This window comes from Micromys minutus (assembly GCF_963924665.1).
Source record: "Micromys minutus genome assembly, chromosome: 8".
Lineage (NCBI taxonomy): Eukaryota > Metazoa > Chordata > Mammalia > Rodentia > Muridae > Micromys > Micromys minutus.
This window is the reverse complement of record NC_137977.1, coordinates 50,853,250-50,873,975: the sequence shown is the minus strand read 5'-3', so window position 1 is coordinate 50,873,975 and position 20,726 is coordinate 50,853,250. Positions and strand designations below refer to the sequence as shown.

The following is a 20,726-nucleotide window of genomic DNA, read 5'->3' as shown; positions in this document are numbered from 1 at the left end:
GTTTGGTCCTTCCTGAGACGGAAGGTGGTCGGTGTCCTCAGTTTATCTTCTTCCTATGTGTGCCTCTTTTCAGAAGGACACTGGTCATTGAGCTGGGGCCTGGACCTCACTGACCTCAGTGACCCTGGACATCGTCTCTAAAAAGGCAACACTTTGAGGTGCAGGGATTGCTACAGGAGGTTGTGGGAAGCTATGTGTGTGACTTTCATAAGAGACTGTAAACCACGTGAGCTTCGAGACTCAAATTATGATATGTGTGTGACATTAAGTAGTTGCTTAATGTTAGAATGTCACCTGAGGTGCAAGAAAGCGGTCAGTGTATTTGAGGGAACACCAGTTGTTACTGGGGGGGGGATATCCAACCCCTGTGTGGCCCAGGCACTTCACATGGGAACTAATACATCAGGGAGGCGTGGAAGCTAAGCTAGTGTGATTAGTTACAACTTCACAGCTCTTTATTTGGTCTCTTCCCATTGGAGAATCCCTGGTTATGTAAATTTTGGCTACTGCTGGCTGATTGGTTGTTTTGTTTTTCTTTAATGTGCAAATTTATTAAAAGCAGTTTATATTATATGTTGTTGTCAAATCACGAAAAGCTAAGATCATGTAGGAGAAAGACCATGATTATATGCCTTTTTATGCTTTGGGTCTGGCCTCCATTTTAATGCTTGAACACTGTAGTCAGTCACTAATACAGAAAATCAAATCTGATCCCAGAGAAAGAGAGATTATTGTACAAGTACCAAAAAAAAAAAAAATCATCATAGAATTGCTTTTTTATAGAGAACACAGGTAATCTGTCTACACCGTACACAGTAAATGTTCACAACACAAAATCGAATTCACATTTCTTCTAAGGACCACGGTGTTCACTGCCTCTGACTGTCAGCAGCAGAGCCTGTGGTTCTCCTGGGTCTCAGCTGAAATGCTCATGGCCCAGCAGGCACCGGTCCCCACAGGCCCCTCTTCAGTTCTTGCCATGGCTTCTCGATGGACAGGGTCAGGACCAGCCCACCGAGGAAGGTCAGCACACAGTGTCCAGAGAAAAGATAGAACTGCGGACAAAGCGGGGCACAGTGGGTAGTTTATTTCATGGCCTCCCCATGTTTGGATCGGAGGGTATGCTACCCCAATGCCATGAAGCAGAGCAGGAAAGAAACGGTCCCAAATATTAAAAGTTTACCCTAGACTAAAGCCCCAACCTCCTCCTTCAGCTGATCAGAGAGGAACAACTGTTAAAAAGAACAACATGGAGCTGACTGTGCTCAAGAAGAGCCAGTGGCGGAGCCGGGATGGGACCAAGGACCAGGCACTTGCTTACCATGTTGGTGTCTGTGTAGTGGATAAGGGTCTCTTGCAGTCCATTATAGAGAATGATCACAATGGGGTGTACAAGGTAGCAGGCATAGCTGATGCTAGCCGGGAGACTCCAGATGCCGCAAGAGAGCATGCGCTTCACAGGACCTGACGGGACGTACAGAGTCACACGGTCACAGGCCAGCCTCTGGTCCCAGATGCCTGACATATTGCAGGGATTCTCTTTTATGTGTGTGTGTGTGTGTGTCTGTGTGTGTGTGTCTGTGTGTGTGTCTGAGTGTGTACATATGTGCATGTGTCCCTTGGAGGCCAGAAGAAGGTGCTGGACCCTCCAAAGCTAAAACCAGAGGTGGTTGTGAGCTGCCCAATATGGGTGCTAGGACCAAACTTAGGCACATTGGTGACAAACACTGAGTCACCTCTCCAGCCCCATCTATCCCCTAACCTCTTTCCAGATACCACCCTACTACAATGCCTTGTAAGAAAAGAATTCTTTCTTATCTAATGATGGATCCTAAATATATAGAACATTGTCTGACACAAAACGAATGCACAAACACACTTATGCAATTATGTGAATAAACCCAGAGACACTCAGCCCAGCCCTCGACCACTGCTAGTGCCTAGGGACCCTTTAGTGACTGCTTCTGGGAGGCCTGGAACTCACATGTGCTCATTGGGGATGGCCAAGACCACCTGCTGAGTTCCCACCACCTTGCCTGAAGCTGAGCATTTTCATCCATGGCCTAACTCTAAACTCAGCCAATGACGCCCCTGGAGTACACAGCTGTCTTGCCTTCTCTGTGGCTTTGTTCCATGGCTTTAAGGATCCAGGGACGGTTGGAAACAGGGATCGATTTTTCTGAACGGTGCCTGAGTGGGTGTTTGGTGATACCTCCTTGACCTCATTCAGGCCAAATAGAGAAAGGAAGGAAAATGTCAGGAGTGTTGAACGGATGTAGAATCGGGAGAAAATTCCTTTCTTTCTATGTAGTTCTCCATCTGTCTGCACCTCTGCACATCAAAAGCCAGCAGCAGAGAAGATATTCTCCCTGGTTACAGAAGGGCTCTTAGTGACTGGGCTCCTGCCCTCAGATGGAAACCCAGGCCTGAGGTGGCTCTGACAAGAGCCATGTCCTCGTTACAGCATTATATCATCTTCTCACTATTTTTCTGAATTTACGCCTAACCTCTAAACTACCTTTCCTGGAGAGGCCCAAACCTTGTCTTTCAGGACCTACTTACTGCCTTAGCACATAAGCCAACATAAAAATTGAAAATAATATACGAGAGCGATTTCCCCCAAGGATAGAGACAAATTGCTCTTTCTGTGTTGATATCAATTATTCATCCCAACCTCTGGGTACACACCTTGTATTTTAATGTTGTCACCCTCTGGAACAGGGTGTGAGCCCAAGAGCAAAGTCAGTGCCCCTCCCTCCTACCTCCATAGCCTTCTTGACAGGCAAAGATGACCCAGCCCACAGCTGCTGCCCACAGGGTCCGATGAAGGGCCTGGTAGATGGCAGCGGCCACAGAAGAGGTTGGTGAGGTATCATCCACTGTGTATGCTAGGGCAACAACTGCAAACAGAGTCATCAGGGAGAAAGTCCAGCCCAGCATGGCCTGCACCTGAGGGGAACAAGAGGCAGTTCACAAACTCATGTGTCATTTTGCATATGCTCACTGGTGGCATTTCTGTCAATACAGATCTCTGTGTGCAAACCTCCGTCACTACAGATTTGACTAAAAGATCAGCTTAGTGGCAGACAGGGCTTAGCATCAATGAGGGTAAAGGGTGTGTGGCTATAACGGGATGAGTTGAGCTGGGTGTGGTCGCATATGCCTATCTATAATCCTGTTGCTCCAGAGACCGAGTCAGAACTATGAGTTCAAGGCCAGCTGGGCTACATAGAGAGACCCTACCTCTCTCTGTGTCGCTGTGCAAAATAATGGCCTATTGAGTGACCTATTGACTCTGCATGTTCAACTATCATTAGAGCATTATGACACTCGGATACGCAAACATAATGTGCTTAGGTCCTATTTGCTCCCTATGAAAGCACATTATCCCATCTCCCCTCCCTCTGGACACCTTCCCATCCCCCAAAGTTGCTCTGCCACTCTTATACGTTTCATTTTTTAATAAGCCTTGGCCTATTCAGAGAGAAGTGGAGGGGATTGAGGGTTGAGGGTTTAAGAGCTTGTGGTTAAGAGAAGAGCCATGCTCCGCCATTGTGGTGACATGTACAAATGTCTACACAGAATAGCGACTCCCAGAATGACACACATACACACATGCAGAAACACGCAGGGAAAACTAGAAGTCTAAGATCCACGGGTTGAGCAATGTCAGTCCTTGAGGATGGTAAAATGTCAGTCATGCTTCCCTTGGCACAGTACCTGAGGCAAAGCCTGGATAAAGGACATCCCATGCTTTTTTTTTTTTTTTTTTTTTTTTTTTCAATTTCTCACAAACATACAATCAGTTAGAAGGAAGCTTTCTCTTCCAACTTTGCCTCTACTCCTAATGTCCCACTCTGCCCTTTAATCCAAAAGGATGCCTCAGTGGCCAGGAAGCGGTACCTTGAGGAATGCGGAGAGAACAACTTCCAACTCAAAGAACAGATATGAGTTAAATCTTGGCTTGGGTAGAGTCTTAGATCTTACGCCACATCCCTCGATCTCTTCAACCCAGACCTGTCTTCAAGGCTTTCTTGTTTCTCTGCACTCCAGTGGTTAAGCAGTCCTGACGACTATGTTGATGTATGAAGCTGTCTACCATCTTGTCTCTGAGACCTACTTGGAGCTCAACGACCTGCCCTAGTTTGGGCTGTGTAGAAGGAAATTAAACTGACAAGGGACTTGCCAGTTTAATTAGACTAAGTCAGTCTAAGCCCCTTGCCCTCTGCTTATTCTTTGGTGCCAACAGTCCTACAGTCTTCAGAAACACACCCAAGCCTATGCTGTCCCCAACTCCCGGCCTTCCTGTCTACTCACAGGGCCCTTCCCGTTTCAGCTCCACCAGCCACCGTCTACTCAGCTTCCTCTAGTAGGAACCAGAATCCTAATTTTTTTTTCCCAACTGAGTTGCTTCTCCAGCTCAGTCTGTCTGTGTCCCTAGCTCCATGTCCCCAACCCCGACACTGGCCCTTGACGTGGTTCCCCAATGCTTCTTCCTCATCTTATCTCCAGCCTTTGTTAACGCCCTGTTCTCCCTGGAGCCTCATGTGACCTGGACTGTGTTCAAGGATCTCTTTGATGGTGCTGTGTTAGAATCTACAGCCAGATAATACGTTTTCAGAACTAAAATGCCAACGTGGAATCGATACACTCTTCCATTCAGCCACTTGTCCTCGCGACTCCGTTTGCTTGTTTGTCAGGGTGATTTTTAAAACATAGATTCTCATTTTGTTTCCCCAGACAGCAATCTTCCTGGTCCTCCTGAGTGCTGGGATTACAGGCATGTACCACCAGACCCAGAAAATCCTATTTCTTGATGCTATCATGGGCGATACAAGATTTCCCAAGGAGGAAGTCCTCTATTCTGAACCATCTATGACAAAGTCAAGGCCACTGAAGGTCAGGCCAGCAGAGGTCTTGGGGACAAAGGTTGTGCCCCAATAGGAGAATCGTATTCTTCATTGTTTTGGCTCAGAAAGGAGGACAGGACCCAGACTAGAAGTGTCCTCCTCAAGCCTTTACGGCAGCACAGTAACAAATCCAGCAGCCTGGCCCCACCTGCTTGAAGAGCCAAGCCAATCCCAGCCAGCCACATGACCTTACAGGGTGACAAGGGGACAGCATACCTTAGTTTTGAGAATGTCTGTAGGGTGGTCTGCGTGCATGAACATGCTCAGGAAGAGACCCACAAGGAACGGGCCACAGCGACAGTAGGGCTTGGTGTAATACTCTGAGAAATATAGCACAGTCCCATTCTCACTGAAAAACAAAAGAAGAAAGCAAGCAAACACTCAGCTTTGACTGGATGCAGAAAGGGGAATGCCCTCTGAGGTTAGCCACAAATCTAAAGCCCGATTTTCCTATCATGATCCACACACAGTGACTGTCTAGACCCTAGACTCTAGGCCCTTGGGTCACAGCTGGTTTGTTTAAATTCTAAATTCCCTTGGGCTCCGTACCCATATCTCAAGGACACAGAATGACTTCATTTGTTTTAAATACTCATTCATGGTGGCTGACCCATATAGCAAGCACTGGCTGAGCTATCTTCCCAGAGCCCCTTCGGCTGGCTTTATTAAACATCAGTGTAGGCTGCTTTGGAAAAGATCACATTTCCACCAACATCTGAAAGAAGTATGGGAGGTAACCCTGCCGGATCTTAGATGCTAATGGAAGATCCTTCTATACCCAGAGATCAGCAGCTGCACAGGCTTGGGAGAGACCCATGGGGCTGGTCTGAAGTCAGTGAATAAAAGGTTGTAATCCGATGGCTTTTGGATGAATTGGAGTGGCCTACCTGAGTTTCACGTCTGCAGTTCTGACTCCTGAATTGAGAAGAGTCTAGCTCCTGTTTGGCACAGTGACAGAATCTTAAGTCTCCTATTGTGGAGGCAAAAGAGCTTAGAGACTTAGGTCCTAGGTTCAAATAATACCTATGCCACCCCTTAGGTGCTGTGTGACCTTGAAGAAGTAACCCCAACTTCCTTATGGGTTCAGTTTCTCCTTTCAGCAAGGTATCTGGTATCTACACTAAGGGAGAACCCCACTTCAGCCACATGGGGGTGCTCCTGTCCTCTGAGAAACATTTTCAGATAGATGCTTTTAGCCCTTCTCAGTTGAATCCCCTGCAAACTGAAAGGTTGGGAAATTCGGAACTTCCATCCAGATCAAAGGTGTCTAACCCAGTTTTTCCATAAGTTGGTGGGCACAGAACATGCATCCTGATACCATTGTGCAAACCTCCCTAAGATATCCTGGCCCTGGTGAGGGCAGGCAAGGGACCGAGAGGACCAAACTGTAATGTGTTACCTGGCCGCTGATGGAGATGCCACCGGAAGTTTATAAACCCATGTGAGCAGGGCAGTGGTAGTGGAAGATGCCAGGAACAGCAGGCCCCCAAGGAGGACGAGGACACGTTTACTTCTGCAGAAGAGAGGGCAGAGAGGGAACACCTTCCAGTTGCCTTCAGCACAGCATGAATGAGGTGGCACCATCCCAGGAGCCCGGTGGCCTTGCTTTCCAGAGAGGAAGTGGGGACTTCAACCCAACAGGAAAAACTGGGTGGGTTTGGAGTTCCTGCACTGCCTGATCTTGACCACTGACCTGCAGTGAGACTGTGGACAGGACCTTGAAGTTGGGTTCCTCTTCTGGAAAGGGATAGTAATAGCACCCTTGTCTGCTTTCCCACACCCTCAGAAGCTTACACTGTGGCTCAAAGCAGGACCATTCTTGTGAACATCGCCTGTCCTCCACAGAATACTATAAGGACATCAGTGGTGGTTGACTAAGGAGAGAAGTGATTTGTTCAAGGAAAGATGGAAAACGGATTTGACACAGCCACTCACTCCAGGGAAGGGGGGGCGGGGATAGAGCAGGGAGGAGAATCCAGTTCTCCTTGCTAGCATAAGCCAAGCCCAGAGAAACGTCTAACTATGGAAGGTGTGGCAGTGGGGAAGAGAAGCAGGAAGGGAAGAGAGCCAATACAAGATCAGCTATTGAGGTGGCCAGCACTCAATTCATTATACAATCTGCCTCAGAATTCTCTGAGGGGTGTAGGAAAAAGTATTTCCCCAGTGTGTTCTGTTCCATCAGTGGTTAAACACACTAATTCCTATACACTCTGGGGTTGCATACAAAGAAATCCCAGCTGCAAAATTCTGTGGCAAGAAAAAGGTCTGAGGACATGGCCTGTAAGTCAGGCGCTCTGGTCTGGTTACTCAGAGCAGAACCAGGCAGAATTGGGGCAGTGAGGATCTGCCATGGCTCAGGAACACTCTTGTGTTTGGGGCTTTTGTGTGTTTGTTTTTAAAGTAGTTTCCCATTTCGATTCAAGGGCTGTAAGACATTTCTGCCCTTTGACCCATTAAGTTCCCTCAGGATATGCATTCTGAAAAAAAAAAAAAAAAAAAAAAAAAAAAAACCTGGAGTTGGAGACCAATGGTTGTCATGAAAGAATTCATAAAGAGCTGGAGAGATGGCTCAATGGCTAAGAGCACTGACTACTCTTCCAGAGGTCTTAAGTTCAATTCCCAGTGACCACATGGTGACTCACAACCATCTGTAATGAGATATGACACCCTCTTCTGGTGTGTCTGAAGATAGCTACAGTGTACTCACATACATACAATAAATAAATCTTTTTTTAAAAAAGGGAAAGGAAGTATTTATGGGAAGTTATTTATGAAAGCATAGAACTGGAAACAATCTAAGTGTATTGCAGTGGGAGAAGGTACCACCCAATTATACTTCATTGGAGAAATTGAATGTTAGGCAGACATTACAATTTAGTTTACAATTAGTAAAATAATATAGTAAAATGTGGGTTCAAGTTTTTAAAAGATGTGAAGAGGCAAGAATGCTTTCATCCTTAAAACACTGGGTAGAAAAAAAAAAATCAGAAAGACAGCTCCAGAGTCTTAACAGGAGACCTAGTTTGCCATGAGTGATAGACTGGGGTGGGTATTTTCCTTTCTCTCACTCTAATGTTTCCTAAATCAAACACATATTTTAACAAGAAAGAATAATAACTTTCTTTTTTAAAATAATAGCACGCTATAAATATCCCTGTGAATTATTGAGATCGTAAAGTGTTTCTAAAGCTAACAAAATTAAGGTGATAAATACAAGCCACGGGACAGCAGGTACATTGATACACTGCTAAGGGCACTGTAAATTACACCCTGCTTCCCAGGGAACAATCTCCCGGTATATAACAGGCTCTAAGGAATCACAGCCACCCTTTGACCTGGTAATTCCACATAGAAATATGTCCCCTCGGAAGCAGCTACAAGGAAAAGTAGAGTGCTCAAAGGCAGTTGTCACAGTGCCGTTTACAATCGTAAAAAAAATTAGGCACCGTCTCAGTATCCGACCATAAAAAATGGAATATAAATCCTGGACCTGGCAGGTGTGTGCTTTGTGTCAGTGTGTGGACGTGTTCATGTGAACAGCTGGAATGGAAAATGCTGGGCACCGGCATTACACACCCCGGTGATAAATCTGGGGAAAGGCACTGATTTATGTGTGGCTGGGGAGCACCGAGAAGGAGGGTAAAGAGGGGAGTGGCGTCTCCGCTTCTGGAAAGTTAATTTCCTAACTCCTACAAAGCTGGAGTGTAGTTGGGATTTCCTGGCCAAAGGACCCACGGGGGAGGGGGGGAGTCTCAGACCCACGTTCCATGGACGAAGAAGATCAGCGGTGTCATGAGGTGGAACTGGAAGTCGCTGGCAAGGTACCAAGTCCAGCCATTGCACTGGGGAAAAACAGAAGTAACTGTGACTCCTCCCCTCCAGGTACTGGGTTGCTGAGTGTCTGCTGTGCAGCCTGTGAGGGCAAGTTGAGCAGGGTGGGGAGGCTTCCACAGCAGGAGGGAACTGAAACAAGATATTCTTCATTCCTCAAGTCAGTCTTTGGGCCAAGCATGGCAGGTCCGGGGAAGATTCAGACCTATGTCTCTCTTGTTCGGGGGCGGGGGTGCGAGCAATTTAGCTTGTCTCCTAGGACAGCCATGGGAACTGACTGGGGTCATGATTCAGGAATGTAGGAGGTGGCTGCCCTTAGGTTTGTCTGGGATTCCAAGAGGGGAATTCCAAAAGGGGTCTTTCCCTTGCCTAGTTCCCACTCCCAACTTAAGGTGGGGGTGGGGGAAATGTGTCCTTTGAAAGTAAGTGCTTGGCTCACACTCAGGGTTCCCACCAAAACCAACATAGATGCCTGGCCAAAGCTACTGGGGGAGGGGGTTACCCACTCTCCATTCTTGTGGGAAATGGAGCCAGCCAGCGCTTGTTCATGTGTTTTATTCCATATAAGGCGATAGCTGGCAGTAAATTTCCTGTCCCTTAGGTCCCAGGGCCCAGGGGAGCCCAAACTTCCTCAACAGAGAGGGAAATTTTGTCCACAGTTAAACAAATGCCTTTGCCATGGAGAAAGTATGAATGGTCAGGCTTGAGGGTCATGACACATAAGCTTCCAAAAATCTCAGGTGGTCTCCCTCTCAAAGGGGTAACTGGCTCCTGTCCTTGTCCCTGATTTCTCTAATGCCCCAAACTAGTCTGCATTCAGGAAAGTGACCCTACCTGCCTCCTGGGACCCTGACACAGACATGCCCTCATCTGCTAGTAGTGCCCCCTGACAGCTGCTGGGCTTTGGCCATCTCATGAGAGGTTACCGGCAAGAATTAGGGACCTGCCACACAGTTCAACCTATGGGAGAATTTAAGACCACGATTGAAGGTATGGCTAATTCATTTCCTTTCACTCTAAGTTCATTACTATCCTGGTTAGATTTTTATTCTATTTTATTTATTTTTAATTATTGTTGCATCATCTTGATACCACCAGTATTTTGAGAAATATCCCCCATCGTATTGGCCTGTAGACAAGTCTGTGGGGACATTTTCTTGATTAATGACTGATGTGGGAGAACTATGGTACCCACCAAGCTGTGGTAGCAATGAAGCCTCCATAGTCTCAGCTTTGGTTCCTGCCTTGAGATCCTCCCCTGACTTTTCTCAGTGGTGACCTGTGACCCAGGATGTCTAAGCCAAATCAATTCTTTCCTTCTTGGGTTGTCTCTGGTTGTGGTGTTTTGTCACATTAATAGAAAGCAAACCGGAATGATTGTGGGATTTGGTGGGTTGTATAGACATAGATCTTGTAGCTCTGAACCAGCTCCATGACGTCTGGCTTGAAATTGACTAAGAAGTTCACCACTGCACAGGGAGATGTAGTGATGTTTCACCCCAGCATAAACTTTGTGTGAAAGCAAAGGAAAGTGTTCTTTCTGGTCTTGTGTCCCTTCTGGACTGGTTCAGGCATAATGGTGGATCAGGGAAACTGCCCTGATACCCAGACAGCCCATCCCTCGTTAGCACCACTACAGCCCTTTCTTGCTTTATAACAGGGATCCTTATATTCGCTGATATGTGATATCCAAAAACTCATGGAGATGTGACTTAGGATGACCCTTGGGAAACCGGCCAAGCCATGTGACTGAGACGCTGTGTCTACCCATATGCCCCTTTGAAAGAGCCCTCGGAAACTCACGGCATTCTGAACAGACAGGAAGTTATTCAGCAGCAGCAGGTTAGTCCACCAAACCTCCCGGCAGTTATCCCAATGGAACTGGGCCACTTCCCAGACAGGTCCCCAGGGAACAAAAGAGAAGAGACCAACCAGCAAGCACACGGAGTACAAGTGCAGAAGCTGCAACCTGGCGGGGAGACACAGGAGAGAAGATAACGCGAGGAGGCCATGTGCTGCCTCGGTGGACACTCAGAGGGTGGGAGGGGATGCTTTAAGAAACCTGTGACGTTGCTGGGCAGCGCCAAGGGCCCACAGTCTTGCTGAGCTACCCAGCATGCACTATGACAGAGGCAAAGGGACTGATGTGGGCTGAGAAAGTTATTTATGTTACCCCTGAAATGAATGCTTTTCAGGAATCCCTAAGACATGAGACAATCCCATCAAGTAGTCTTTCCCCATCTCAAACCATAGCTCAGAGAAGTCGAAGTGACTCGATCACAGTCACTCAGCCATAATGGGAACCAGTTCATGTTCTTCCCATGTGCCTCATGAAACAGAAACATCTTTCCTCCCTCCTTTCCTTCTCTCTGTTCTTCCTTCTTTGCCATACACTCTTCATCCTTCTAAGCAGGATTTGACCCAGCTATGCATTGAGGATTAATACACAGAGTCCAGGACTGGGTACATGGCTCAATTGGCAGAGTCCTTTGCTAACATGCACAAAGCCCTGGGGTTGGATCCCTAACACGACATAAAGTGGACATGTTGGTACATGCCTATAATCCCACAACTCAGGAGGTAGTAGCAGTAAGATCAGAAGAGACCCTGTTATAAACAAACAAATGTTAGAAAATAGTCCAGATCAGTGAGATGAAACAAAATATATAACAGAATAATATCAGGTATTTCCCAGTTGTTGCACTTTGAAAAGTAACTACAATGAAAAATTTCAATATTACTTCATTAGCCCTGTATACACAGAATATCTTCCTTTCTGACTACCTCTTCAGAGATCAGCATATACTCCATGCATGGAGCATCTGTCAGTTGACCACTGTGTCTGGTGCCTGCAGCACGGACTGCAGGTACATGTGTACTTGCATGTTTGAGCATGTGGAGGCGCATAGTTGTAGGGGAATCATCTTTAACCACTCTTCCACACTCGTCATTAAGACAAACCCAGAGCTTGCTGATGCAGTTGGTCTAGGTGGCCAACTTGCTAGAATTATAGGTGGGCTGCCATATCCACCAGACATTCACCTGGCCATTCAGTCACTTAGGTAATGCTGATCACATCCCCAGCCTCAGGATTTATGTAGACACACTAGAAGAGGGCATTGTATCCCATTACAGATAGTTGTGAGCCACCATGTGGTTCCTGGGAATTGAACTCAGGACCTTTGGAAGAGCAGTCAGTGTTCTTAACCACTGAGCCATCTCTCTAATCCCATGGATCCTTCTTTTAAAAGATGGTTTGAGCTACAGTGCGTCTTAGTGGTAAAAGAAGTGCTAAATATGAAGAAGACACTGGGTAAGATCTCTCTCCACAGAAACAAACAAGTAAATAAATAAAATACATTTAGAACGTTAGGATGGTTTTTATTTAAGAAGGGCAGAGCGCATGATCCCACAGCCACCTCCAAACATGTGGCTAAGAGCCTAGGGCTAGGAAGTGCTGACAGACAGAAGCTGGCAGGACTTAAGGCAGCTCCACTTCAAGGTGCCCATCCTCAGCCCAGCACAGTGGAGAGTTAACACTAAACCTCTGGTTCACACCTGGGGGAAAGGTCTGCTGTCCTGCCTTCCCTGCCATGGCTGCATCCTTCACACAGAGCACCCAGTAAGCATTCAAGGAATGGAATGACTGAGCGTGTCACTGAGGAAAAGCAGGTAACTGTGTCCCAGATCTGCTCACCTGCTTTCGCCTTGGTGCCAGTCTCCCTAAGGCCCCCATAAACCTGCCCATCCAAACCTCCCCAGTCAGACCCAGCCAAGTTCACCAAATATAGACATATTACCTTCTAATCTAAGAAAACAAAACCTTAGAAACATCCTCCAGTCTATTAGTGGGGCCAATATAAATACACACTCTATAGATACAGTGTCCCCGTAGGCCAACTTTAACACCAGTGGTGTGGGTCCTGTTAATAGAGAGTATGTTGGTGCCATGATATTAAATCAAAAAGTTATGTGCAGAATAGGGCAGTGCCTAAGTCAACTAAGCCACCTCACCTGCTTCCTAGCTGTGAACTTTTAAGTGTGGCTCCTAGTTGGAGAGATCATGCAGTGCTGGGACCCTAGAGCATCCTGCGAATTTCCCATTCACCAATATCTAATCCAGTTTACACCTAGAAAGTGGGTGAGTGAGTGGATTTTCCTCCTCTTCCTCCCCATTCTCCTTCTCTTCCTCTTTCTTCTCCTTCTTTTCTTCCTCTCCCTCTTCCTTCTTTTCCTCTTCCTATCAATGAAAGCTAATTTAGTAAATTACTCTGATATGTGACATGTGATATATGTTCATTCATTTGTACATTGATATATATACTTATATACACATATATACACATATTCATATATGTATATGCATATATACATGTATATGAACAGTTATATATACGTGTACATATGTATATGTGCATATGTGTATAAATATATGTGTATATTTATATTATACCAATATATATCATTGGTTCTGTCCTCTAGGGAACCCTGACTATACAGTGTAATATAGCAAGATGGACTTAGAATAGGAATACTGGGAGCTGAGTTCTGGCTCAGTATAGCCATGCCTGAGAAAGTGTGAAAATGAAAGGACTGGAGAGCAGAAGCTCAAATGTCCTTTCCCTTTCCAGCCATCTCATTACATCACTGCCATTCCAGCCATCTCATTACATCACTGCCATTCCAGCCATCTCATTACATCACTGCCATTCCAGCCATCTCATTACATCACTGCCATTCCAGCCATCTCATTACATCACTGCCATCACTATTCTGTAATCTAAACCAATATCAGAAGTCTTCCATTTCAACCAAGCACACATTGCTTAATAAAGTAACAAGGCCCTGCCCCACGTCTCACCCAGCACCATTCTTTTCTGCGTGTTATTTTCATCATCACACTGGTACTCTGACTTCCAGGATCACTTGCAGCTATGTCAATTCCCCTGCAGGGTAGTGATCCCATAGAAATGGATAGGACATGTATGAAACACTACTTCCAGTCAGCTGAGAATGAGTCTGCTGGTAAAAGATGACAGTTTTCATGACCTCTGCTATCACACAAATTAAACTGTTTTAAGCCAGCCAAATCCAAACACATTTAGGAAAGAAAACTGTTTCCTTCACTTTACTTAAGGGAAGAAAAGGCTCCTACCAAACATGGTTAAACATTGAGAAATACCCCTTTCATGTCAATAACTACCTGAAAATTACATAAACAAACCTACCTTGCAAAACGTTTCAGAAAGTATCTGAGAATGACTTTCGAGGTTATTCCTGGGCTGCTGTTCCGGTGCATCTTTAGAAATGACCTTGCACTTAACCAACCACTGAGAAAGAGAAGAGGAGCCGCAGGAGTTAGCAATAACATAACTCATGGGTGAGTTGCTGCAGCATCTCCATCAGGACTAAGAGATGCTTCAGACCAAGTACGCCCAGGTCTTGAAGCAGTGGACTTTGGACTTTGGGCTCTCGGTTTTATTTCACACTGGTTCTGCTTTTCTTCTGTAACAAATCCATACCCTGTTAGCCAAGACTCAGTGTGTTCCCCACTATGGGATAATAGGACAAGGAATGCTCACAAATAACCACAGCAGTAGACAAGACAGCTTTGGAGGGTCTCAACCCAACAACTCAATGTCTAAAGTGACACATGAAAGCTGTTAGATAAGGGTTCAAGAGTTTCAACATAAGCATAGTGACATATGAGGTATAACTTGTTGACTAGAGCTAGCAACACGGTCCATCCAGAGAACCAAGCCCTCAAAGCAGCGATTCGACCCACTTAGGAGGGCAGAACGATCCTTGCACAGTGGTTGGATATCAGATGTTTACATTACTGTTCATAACAGTAGCAAAATTGCAGTTACTAAGTAGTAACAAGATAATTTTATAATTGGGGGTCACTGCCACATGAGGAACTATATGCATTTAAGGGTTACAGCAGTAGGGAGGTTGAGAGCCACTGACTTAGAGGATGGAGGGTCAGGAAGATTTGGCTAACAATACCAATAGTTGCTATGCTGTGTACTCTCTCTCCCTCTCTGTGTGTGCGTGGGGGGGTGTTTGTCTGTGTCTGTCTGTCTTTGTCTCTTTCCATCTCTGTCTCTGTCAGTCTCTGTGTCTGTCTGTGTCTGTATTTGTCTCTTTCTCTGTCTGTCTCTCTGTCACTGTGTCTCTGTCTGTCTGTCTCTGTGTCTGTCTCTGTCTGTGTCTGTCTCTCCCTCTTTCTCTCCCTCTTCTTTCTCCTCTCTCTCCTCTCTCTCTCTCCTCTCTCCTCTCTCCTCTCTCCTCTCTCCTCTCTCTCTCTCTCTCTCTGCCCATGCTGCTCATGCAGAAGGCAGGAGAAGGCAGAAGGACATCAGTGCCGCCTTGTGTTCCTGTCCTCCATATTGTCTTAAGAAGAGTCCCTCACTAAACCAGAAGCTCACTATTTTGGGTGACTGGCTGTCTCATGAGCTTCCTTCTCTGCCCCACAATGCTGGAGTCATAGGCACATGCAGCTGTGCCTGGGCTTATGCATGTGTGTTGGGGATTTGAACTCAGCTCCTCATGGCTGCACAGAAAACACTTTCCCACACAGAGCCATGCCCACAACCCTATTGGCGTACTAAAGTCATATTGTGAAAGACTCCCATAGCTATAGTACCGCACCATCTTCAAAATGCTTTCCCTAGTGAGATTGCTCCCAGTTCTCCAACCATCCCCAACTACACCTCAATAAACAGGGATAGTGAGGCTCAGATTACTAATCAGGCTGCCCAAGAGCACAGAATTCTAAACAGTGGAGGCACACACACACCTTCCCAGCACTCAGGAGCCAGAGGCAGGCCTCTGTGGGTTAGAGGCCAGCCTGGTCTACAGAGCTATTTCTAGGACAGCCAAGGCTACACAAACAGACCCTGTCTTGGGGTAGGGGGACACAACATTTTAGTTTTGTTTCTTTGATTTTGAGACATGGTCTCACATAGCTTCCTCAAACCCCTAAAAGTGACCTCGAACTCTTGATCCTCCTGCCTCTGCCTCTCAAGTGTTGGGATTACAGGAAGATCACAGAATGCTTCTCTGGCACATTCTCTTGGCTTGGTGGTGAGCAGGTCTGTGAGTCCCTTGACCTTTTGGCATTTAGCCCTCAATCCTCATGGGAGCTCCTCTGAATAGCAATGAATGCAGAGCAAGGATGTCTATGCCGGGGCCTACTTGGAAAGGATTCGGGTGGGTTGCAGAATGCCTAAGACTTCCTTTGAAAAGCACCGGGTTGAATTCCTCATAATAGGAACCAAATGCATAAAGACCAAATAAGAGCATGGACAGCAGGAAGTAGGGCAGCCAGCTCTGATCCTGGCCTCCTCTTCATTGCGGGGAAGGATGAGTCTGGACCACCTTTTCTTCTCCGAGTGGCTGGCACCACTGCCCGCCTTTGCTAAGCAGAGCCTGGGTCTTACTCCCTGTGTGAATGTACTGCTGATCCCACAAGGATGGGGCACTGAGAAGAGACCCAGAGTCCTGAACAGACTGAGGAAGGGAAAACTATGCCATCGTACCTAGTATGACATCAGCCCAGGAGGTAGGGAAGGGTAACTGGGACCCTGCTTTTTCTGTGTTAGTATCAGCAATAGGGTGGTTAAGACACGCATCCCATAAAACAAACTGCAGGCTGAATACCCCTCATCCAAAATGGGTGGGCCCCAGTGTGCTTTAGCATTTGGGTTTGTTTGCATATATCCAATGAGGTGTTTGGAGTTAGACTCAGGACCAAGAACGAGTTCATGTGCTTCCCACGCTGCTGTGTACACAGCCTAAGGACAATTGTAAGCGGGATTCTTTTGGCATGCCAGAGTTTTGTCTGGGACCTCTACCCTATAAAATTGCCCACTTATGGCATTTTCTTAACACTTAAAAAGCTGTAGAATTTGAAGTAGTTTTGGGTTTCAGATTCCCAGGGATACTCAGCTTGTGTTCATAAGTTCTGATTCAGACCTTAATAGTACATAGGTGGGTAAATTATTATTTAGTTCCTGGATCTTGAATTTATTATCTGTAAAAATGAGGCTGATACTCTATTATTCAATAGTAAATGCAGGGTATGGGAGATGGAGAGATAGCTCAGCGGTTAAAAGAACTTAACTGTTCTTCCAGAGGACCCAGCTCCAATTCCCAGCACCCACATGGCAGCGTACTGACTAACTCCAGTTCCAGGGGATCCCATGTCCTCTTCTGGCCTTTTCAGGCACAAGGTACACACATGGTATGTAAATATATATGCTGGCAAAACACTGATAAATATACAAAAGTAAATAATTTTTAGTGTAGGGCTGGAGAGATGGCTCAGTGGCTATAAGCACCGGCACTGGCTGCTCTCCCAAAGGACCTGAGTTCGATTCCCAGCACCCACAGGCCAGCTCACACTGTCTGTAACTCTAGTTCCAGGGAACCTGACACCCTTTTCTGGCTTCCATGGGTACCAGGCATATAAAAAAATGAATGAATGAATGTGTGTGGTATATGTATGTGTTCTGTGTAGTATATGCTCTGTAGTATATGTGGTATATGTTATATGTGTGCTATATATATGACGTGTGTGTGGTATGTGTTTATATGTAGTATGTGTGTGTGGTATATATATATATATGTGTGTATATATATATATATGTGTGTGGTATATGTATATATGCATGTATTTGTGTGTGGTTTGTGTGGTGTATATATATATGTATTTATGCTGTGCATATGTGTGTGTGGTATATGTGTGTGTGGTATGGGTGGTGTATATGTATGTGTTTATATGTGTGTTTTGCAGGTACTCACATACAGGTCAGTGTATTCAGCCCCTGACTGGTTTCCAATCTGAGTAGAGGAGATTCTAGCTCAGATCATTATAGTTGCAGAGCAAACAATGTTACATGATTCTTCTCCCAATGAGACACACATAAACACAACACACACACACAGGTACACATACCACAGACACAAATGTCATATACAACATAAATATGAAATGAGAGAATATGAAAACCATCTCAAGTGATAAAATAAAAACCTGAGGTGAAAAGGCAACCAGAGACTCAGACTGAAGGAGAGAAGTGGAAACCAGGAGCAAAGCAGACAGAAATATCTTCCTCCGTCTCTGGCCCAGTGTCACCCTTGGCTGTTCTGTTCTTTCTTCACATTTTTTTTTAGAATGAGGGCTGCAAATTTTGATATAAATCTTCACCACTTTCTAGAGCTTGAAAATCACTGAAACGAATGGTTTTAATAAGAAAAAGCAACTTGTGTGGGCTGTGAGGATGCTCGGCAGGGTCACATGGTTGATGCCACGCCTGCTGGCCTGAGATCAACCCTGGAACTCACACAGTGAAAAGAGAACTCACTCCTCCAAGCTGCCCGCTGACCTGTCATTAAACACATATCCCAACGTAACACACACATGTATACATACATACATATATACATACATATAAAATGTAACAAAATGCTTTTAATACACACATACCCCAACATAATACACACACAAATACACGCATGCATACATACATACATATAAAGTGTAACAAAAATGCTTTTTAAAATCAGCCTCTTGCTTCCCTGCTCCTAACTGTCCTCTCACTTCCCCCGCTCTCCCTACTTCCCTCCCCCCCTCACCAACTTCTTTACTCCTCTCCTCTCTCTCTCTGCCTTTCTCTGTCTCTACTGCCCTCTCAACTCCCCTCCCCATGCCCTGAATAAACTCTATTCTAGACAAAAAAAAAATCAACCTTTCTAAAAGCCCATCTCTCAGCCTCATCCTAACTCATCTACGAAACTGACAATTCTGAATGGAGGACCCGTGACAGATTCTGAACGGAGATCCCGTGACAAAGGCACTTATCTAGATCAATGGTTCTCACCTTCCTAATGCTTCGACCCTTTAATACAGTTCCTCCTGTTGTGGCAACTCCCCTCCCCCACCACAAAATCATTTTGTTGCCACTTCACAACTGTAATTTTGCTACTGTTATGAATTTTAATGTAAATAAATATCTAATCTGCAGAAGATTTTGTGCAACCCCCGGGAGCTGTGACCTAAGATCTAGAAATAACGGAAGTCAATTGCCTTTTCTCCGGAAGGTGAGACTGACAACCCTCCTCAACGCCCACACACCTTTTAACAAGATAACAGCAGAGACTGCGTTTCAACCTCATCACCTGATCAGGAAGAATGTGTCCACCCCGAGATAGAACGGGCCGCTCCGGGAGTACAGGTACAGCGGATTCTCGGGCACTCTGGCTTTCCACTCTAGTACATTATCTGCAACAGATTCATGGAAAAGCAATGTCTTAGTTTAGCTGAAGGAAACCACTGGAGTTCACTTTAAGAAAAGCAAGAGGCATACTTTCAACTTCTGTTTGCGCTGGGATAGCTGTAAACTTACGGGGGGGGGGGGTATGTGAGGACGGTACAGGGAGATGAGGGCAGTGGGGGGATATGAGAGTGGTGGGGGATGTGAGGGAGGTGGGGGGGATGTGAGGGAGGTGGGGGAATGTGAGGGTAGTAAGAGGAAATGTGAGAGAGGTGGGGGGAATGTGAGAGTGGTGTGGGGGATGTGAGGGAGGTGGGGGAATGTGAGAGTGGTGGGGGAATGTGAGGGTAGTAAGAGGGGAATGTGAGGGAGTGAATGGGGGGGGGAGGGAATGTGAGGGCAGGGGATGGAATGTGAGGGCGGTGCCTGAGGCTCATGTTACTCAGGCTGTGTGCTCCTTTGTAGTCTTATGATGGATGCCCATAGCCCTCTGGGGCTCTCGGAGTTGGGCCAGGTGCTCACCACATGTCTAGTTCTGATTCACCTGCTTTGTCCCCCACTGAGAGATGACCTTGGTTACTGAGTGGCAGACATCGAATCATGGATGAGAGATTTCAGGGAGTGGCAGTGAGGTCCAGAACTGGTGATTTACTGTGGATGCCCAGAATTTGGTTCTACTTGCCTACTCTTCAGGGGCTAAGGTGACTTTCTGTCTTCCTTAGTTGATGGAGGGAGCACACAAAGGGCAAACATCACTGGGTACCTGATTTCTACCTAGAGGAGTAGTAGTGAAAAGAACCCTTGCGAACCCTGGCACATTTCAGCGTGTCTCTAGAACAGAAGGAAGGCTGGCTGTTCATGAGACAGCAGTCAGACTTCCATCCCATGACCCACCACCAGCCCACTTAGGAGACCTCTTTTCCATGGATACTGGAGAGGAAGTCCATCAGCTACCCATACCCAAAGATAGCCAAGCGGTCATCTGACTGGTATGCCCCGAGATAATCCAGAGGAGACTCAGGACTCGGATCCCGTTCAGTGTCCGGCAGGTGCCTCCTGGCAGCTCTGGGTTGCAGATGGCTGGCATGTTCTTCTGCCAAGAAAAGCACTGCAGAACTCCATCCATGGCTCCTAGAAACCCTGAGCAAGAGTGGAGCTATTACCAGTCCTCATGAAAGTCAGACCCATTCACACACTAACTACCCTAAAATAAATCAAAATGCATGCAGAGACCTTGGACACTCACTCAACCTGGACTGCTCTTCTCAGGCTTCCATAGTCCCCCTAATTCTATTCAGGGGCTCTCATACCTGGCCTTTGACCCTTGACTCCCTCTACCAGTGTTGACCTGATGTTGATGTGCCTCAATGCCTTGTATTGCCCAAGTTCAGGCACCAGGGAGGCCAATCCCTGACCCAAGGTCTGCTTTACAAATGCCAAGAAAAAGCAAATTATCTGTGAGACCAGTGGATCCAGAGAACTGGCGTTTCAATTGAAAACAGCATCCTAGTGCTGTCCTGAGGACTCACACATTGTTCTAACATCTCCAGCTCTTTCTCACACCTTTACACCCTTGTATTGCCTCTTAAAATAGCAAGACAGGTTTACTCAGCAGGAAGCTACACTAAAACATACAAGAGTTACCGAGAGTCTAAAGAATCAAGAATCCAAATGCCCAGTCGAACTCCAGCCTTCTAAAAGACAC

The 20,726-nt window shown here is 46.2% G+C and overlaps 1 protein-coding gene across 1 annotated transcript in view; it reads right to left on the bottom strand.

The window, feature by feature from the left end:
• Nucleotides 1-929: 929 nt before the first annotated feature.
• Nucleotides 930-20,726, bottom strand: part of LOC308423268 (O-acyltransferase like protein) — a gene marked incomplete at both ends in the record, with an annotated part of 38,766 nt that continues 18,969 nt past the window's right edge. The window contains 10 exons of the mRNA XM_080919975.1: nt 930-1,055; nt 1,322-1,464; nt 2,763-2,949; nt 5,127-5,259; nt 6,310-6,423; nt 8,673-8,752; nt 10,545-10,710; nt 13,970-14,071; nt 18,927-19,029; nt 19,982-20,161. Of these exons, the coding sequence (XP_080776101.1) occupies nt 930-1,055; nt 1,322-1,464; nt 2,763-2,949; nt 5,127-5,259; nt 6,310-6,423; nt 8,673-8,752; nt 10,545-10,710; nt 13,970-14,071; nt 18,927-19,029; nt 19,982-20,161 (1,334 nt within the window). The remainder of the gene's footprint in view (nt 1,056-1,321; nt 1,465-2,762; nt 2,950-5,126; nt 5,260-6,309; nt 6,424-8,672; nt 8,753-10,544; nt 10,711-13,969; nt 14,072-18,926; nt 19,030-19,981; nt 20,162-20,726) is intronic.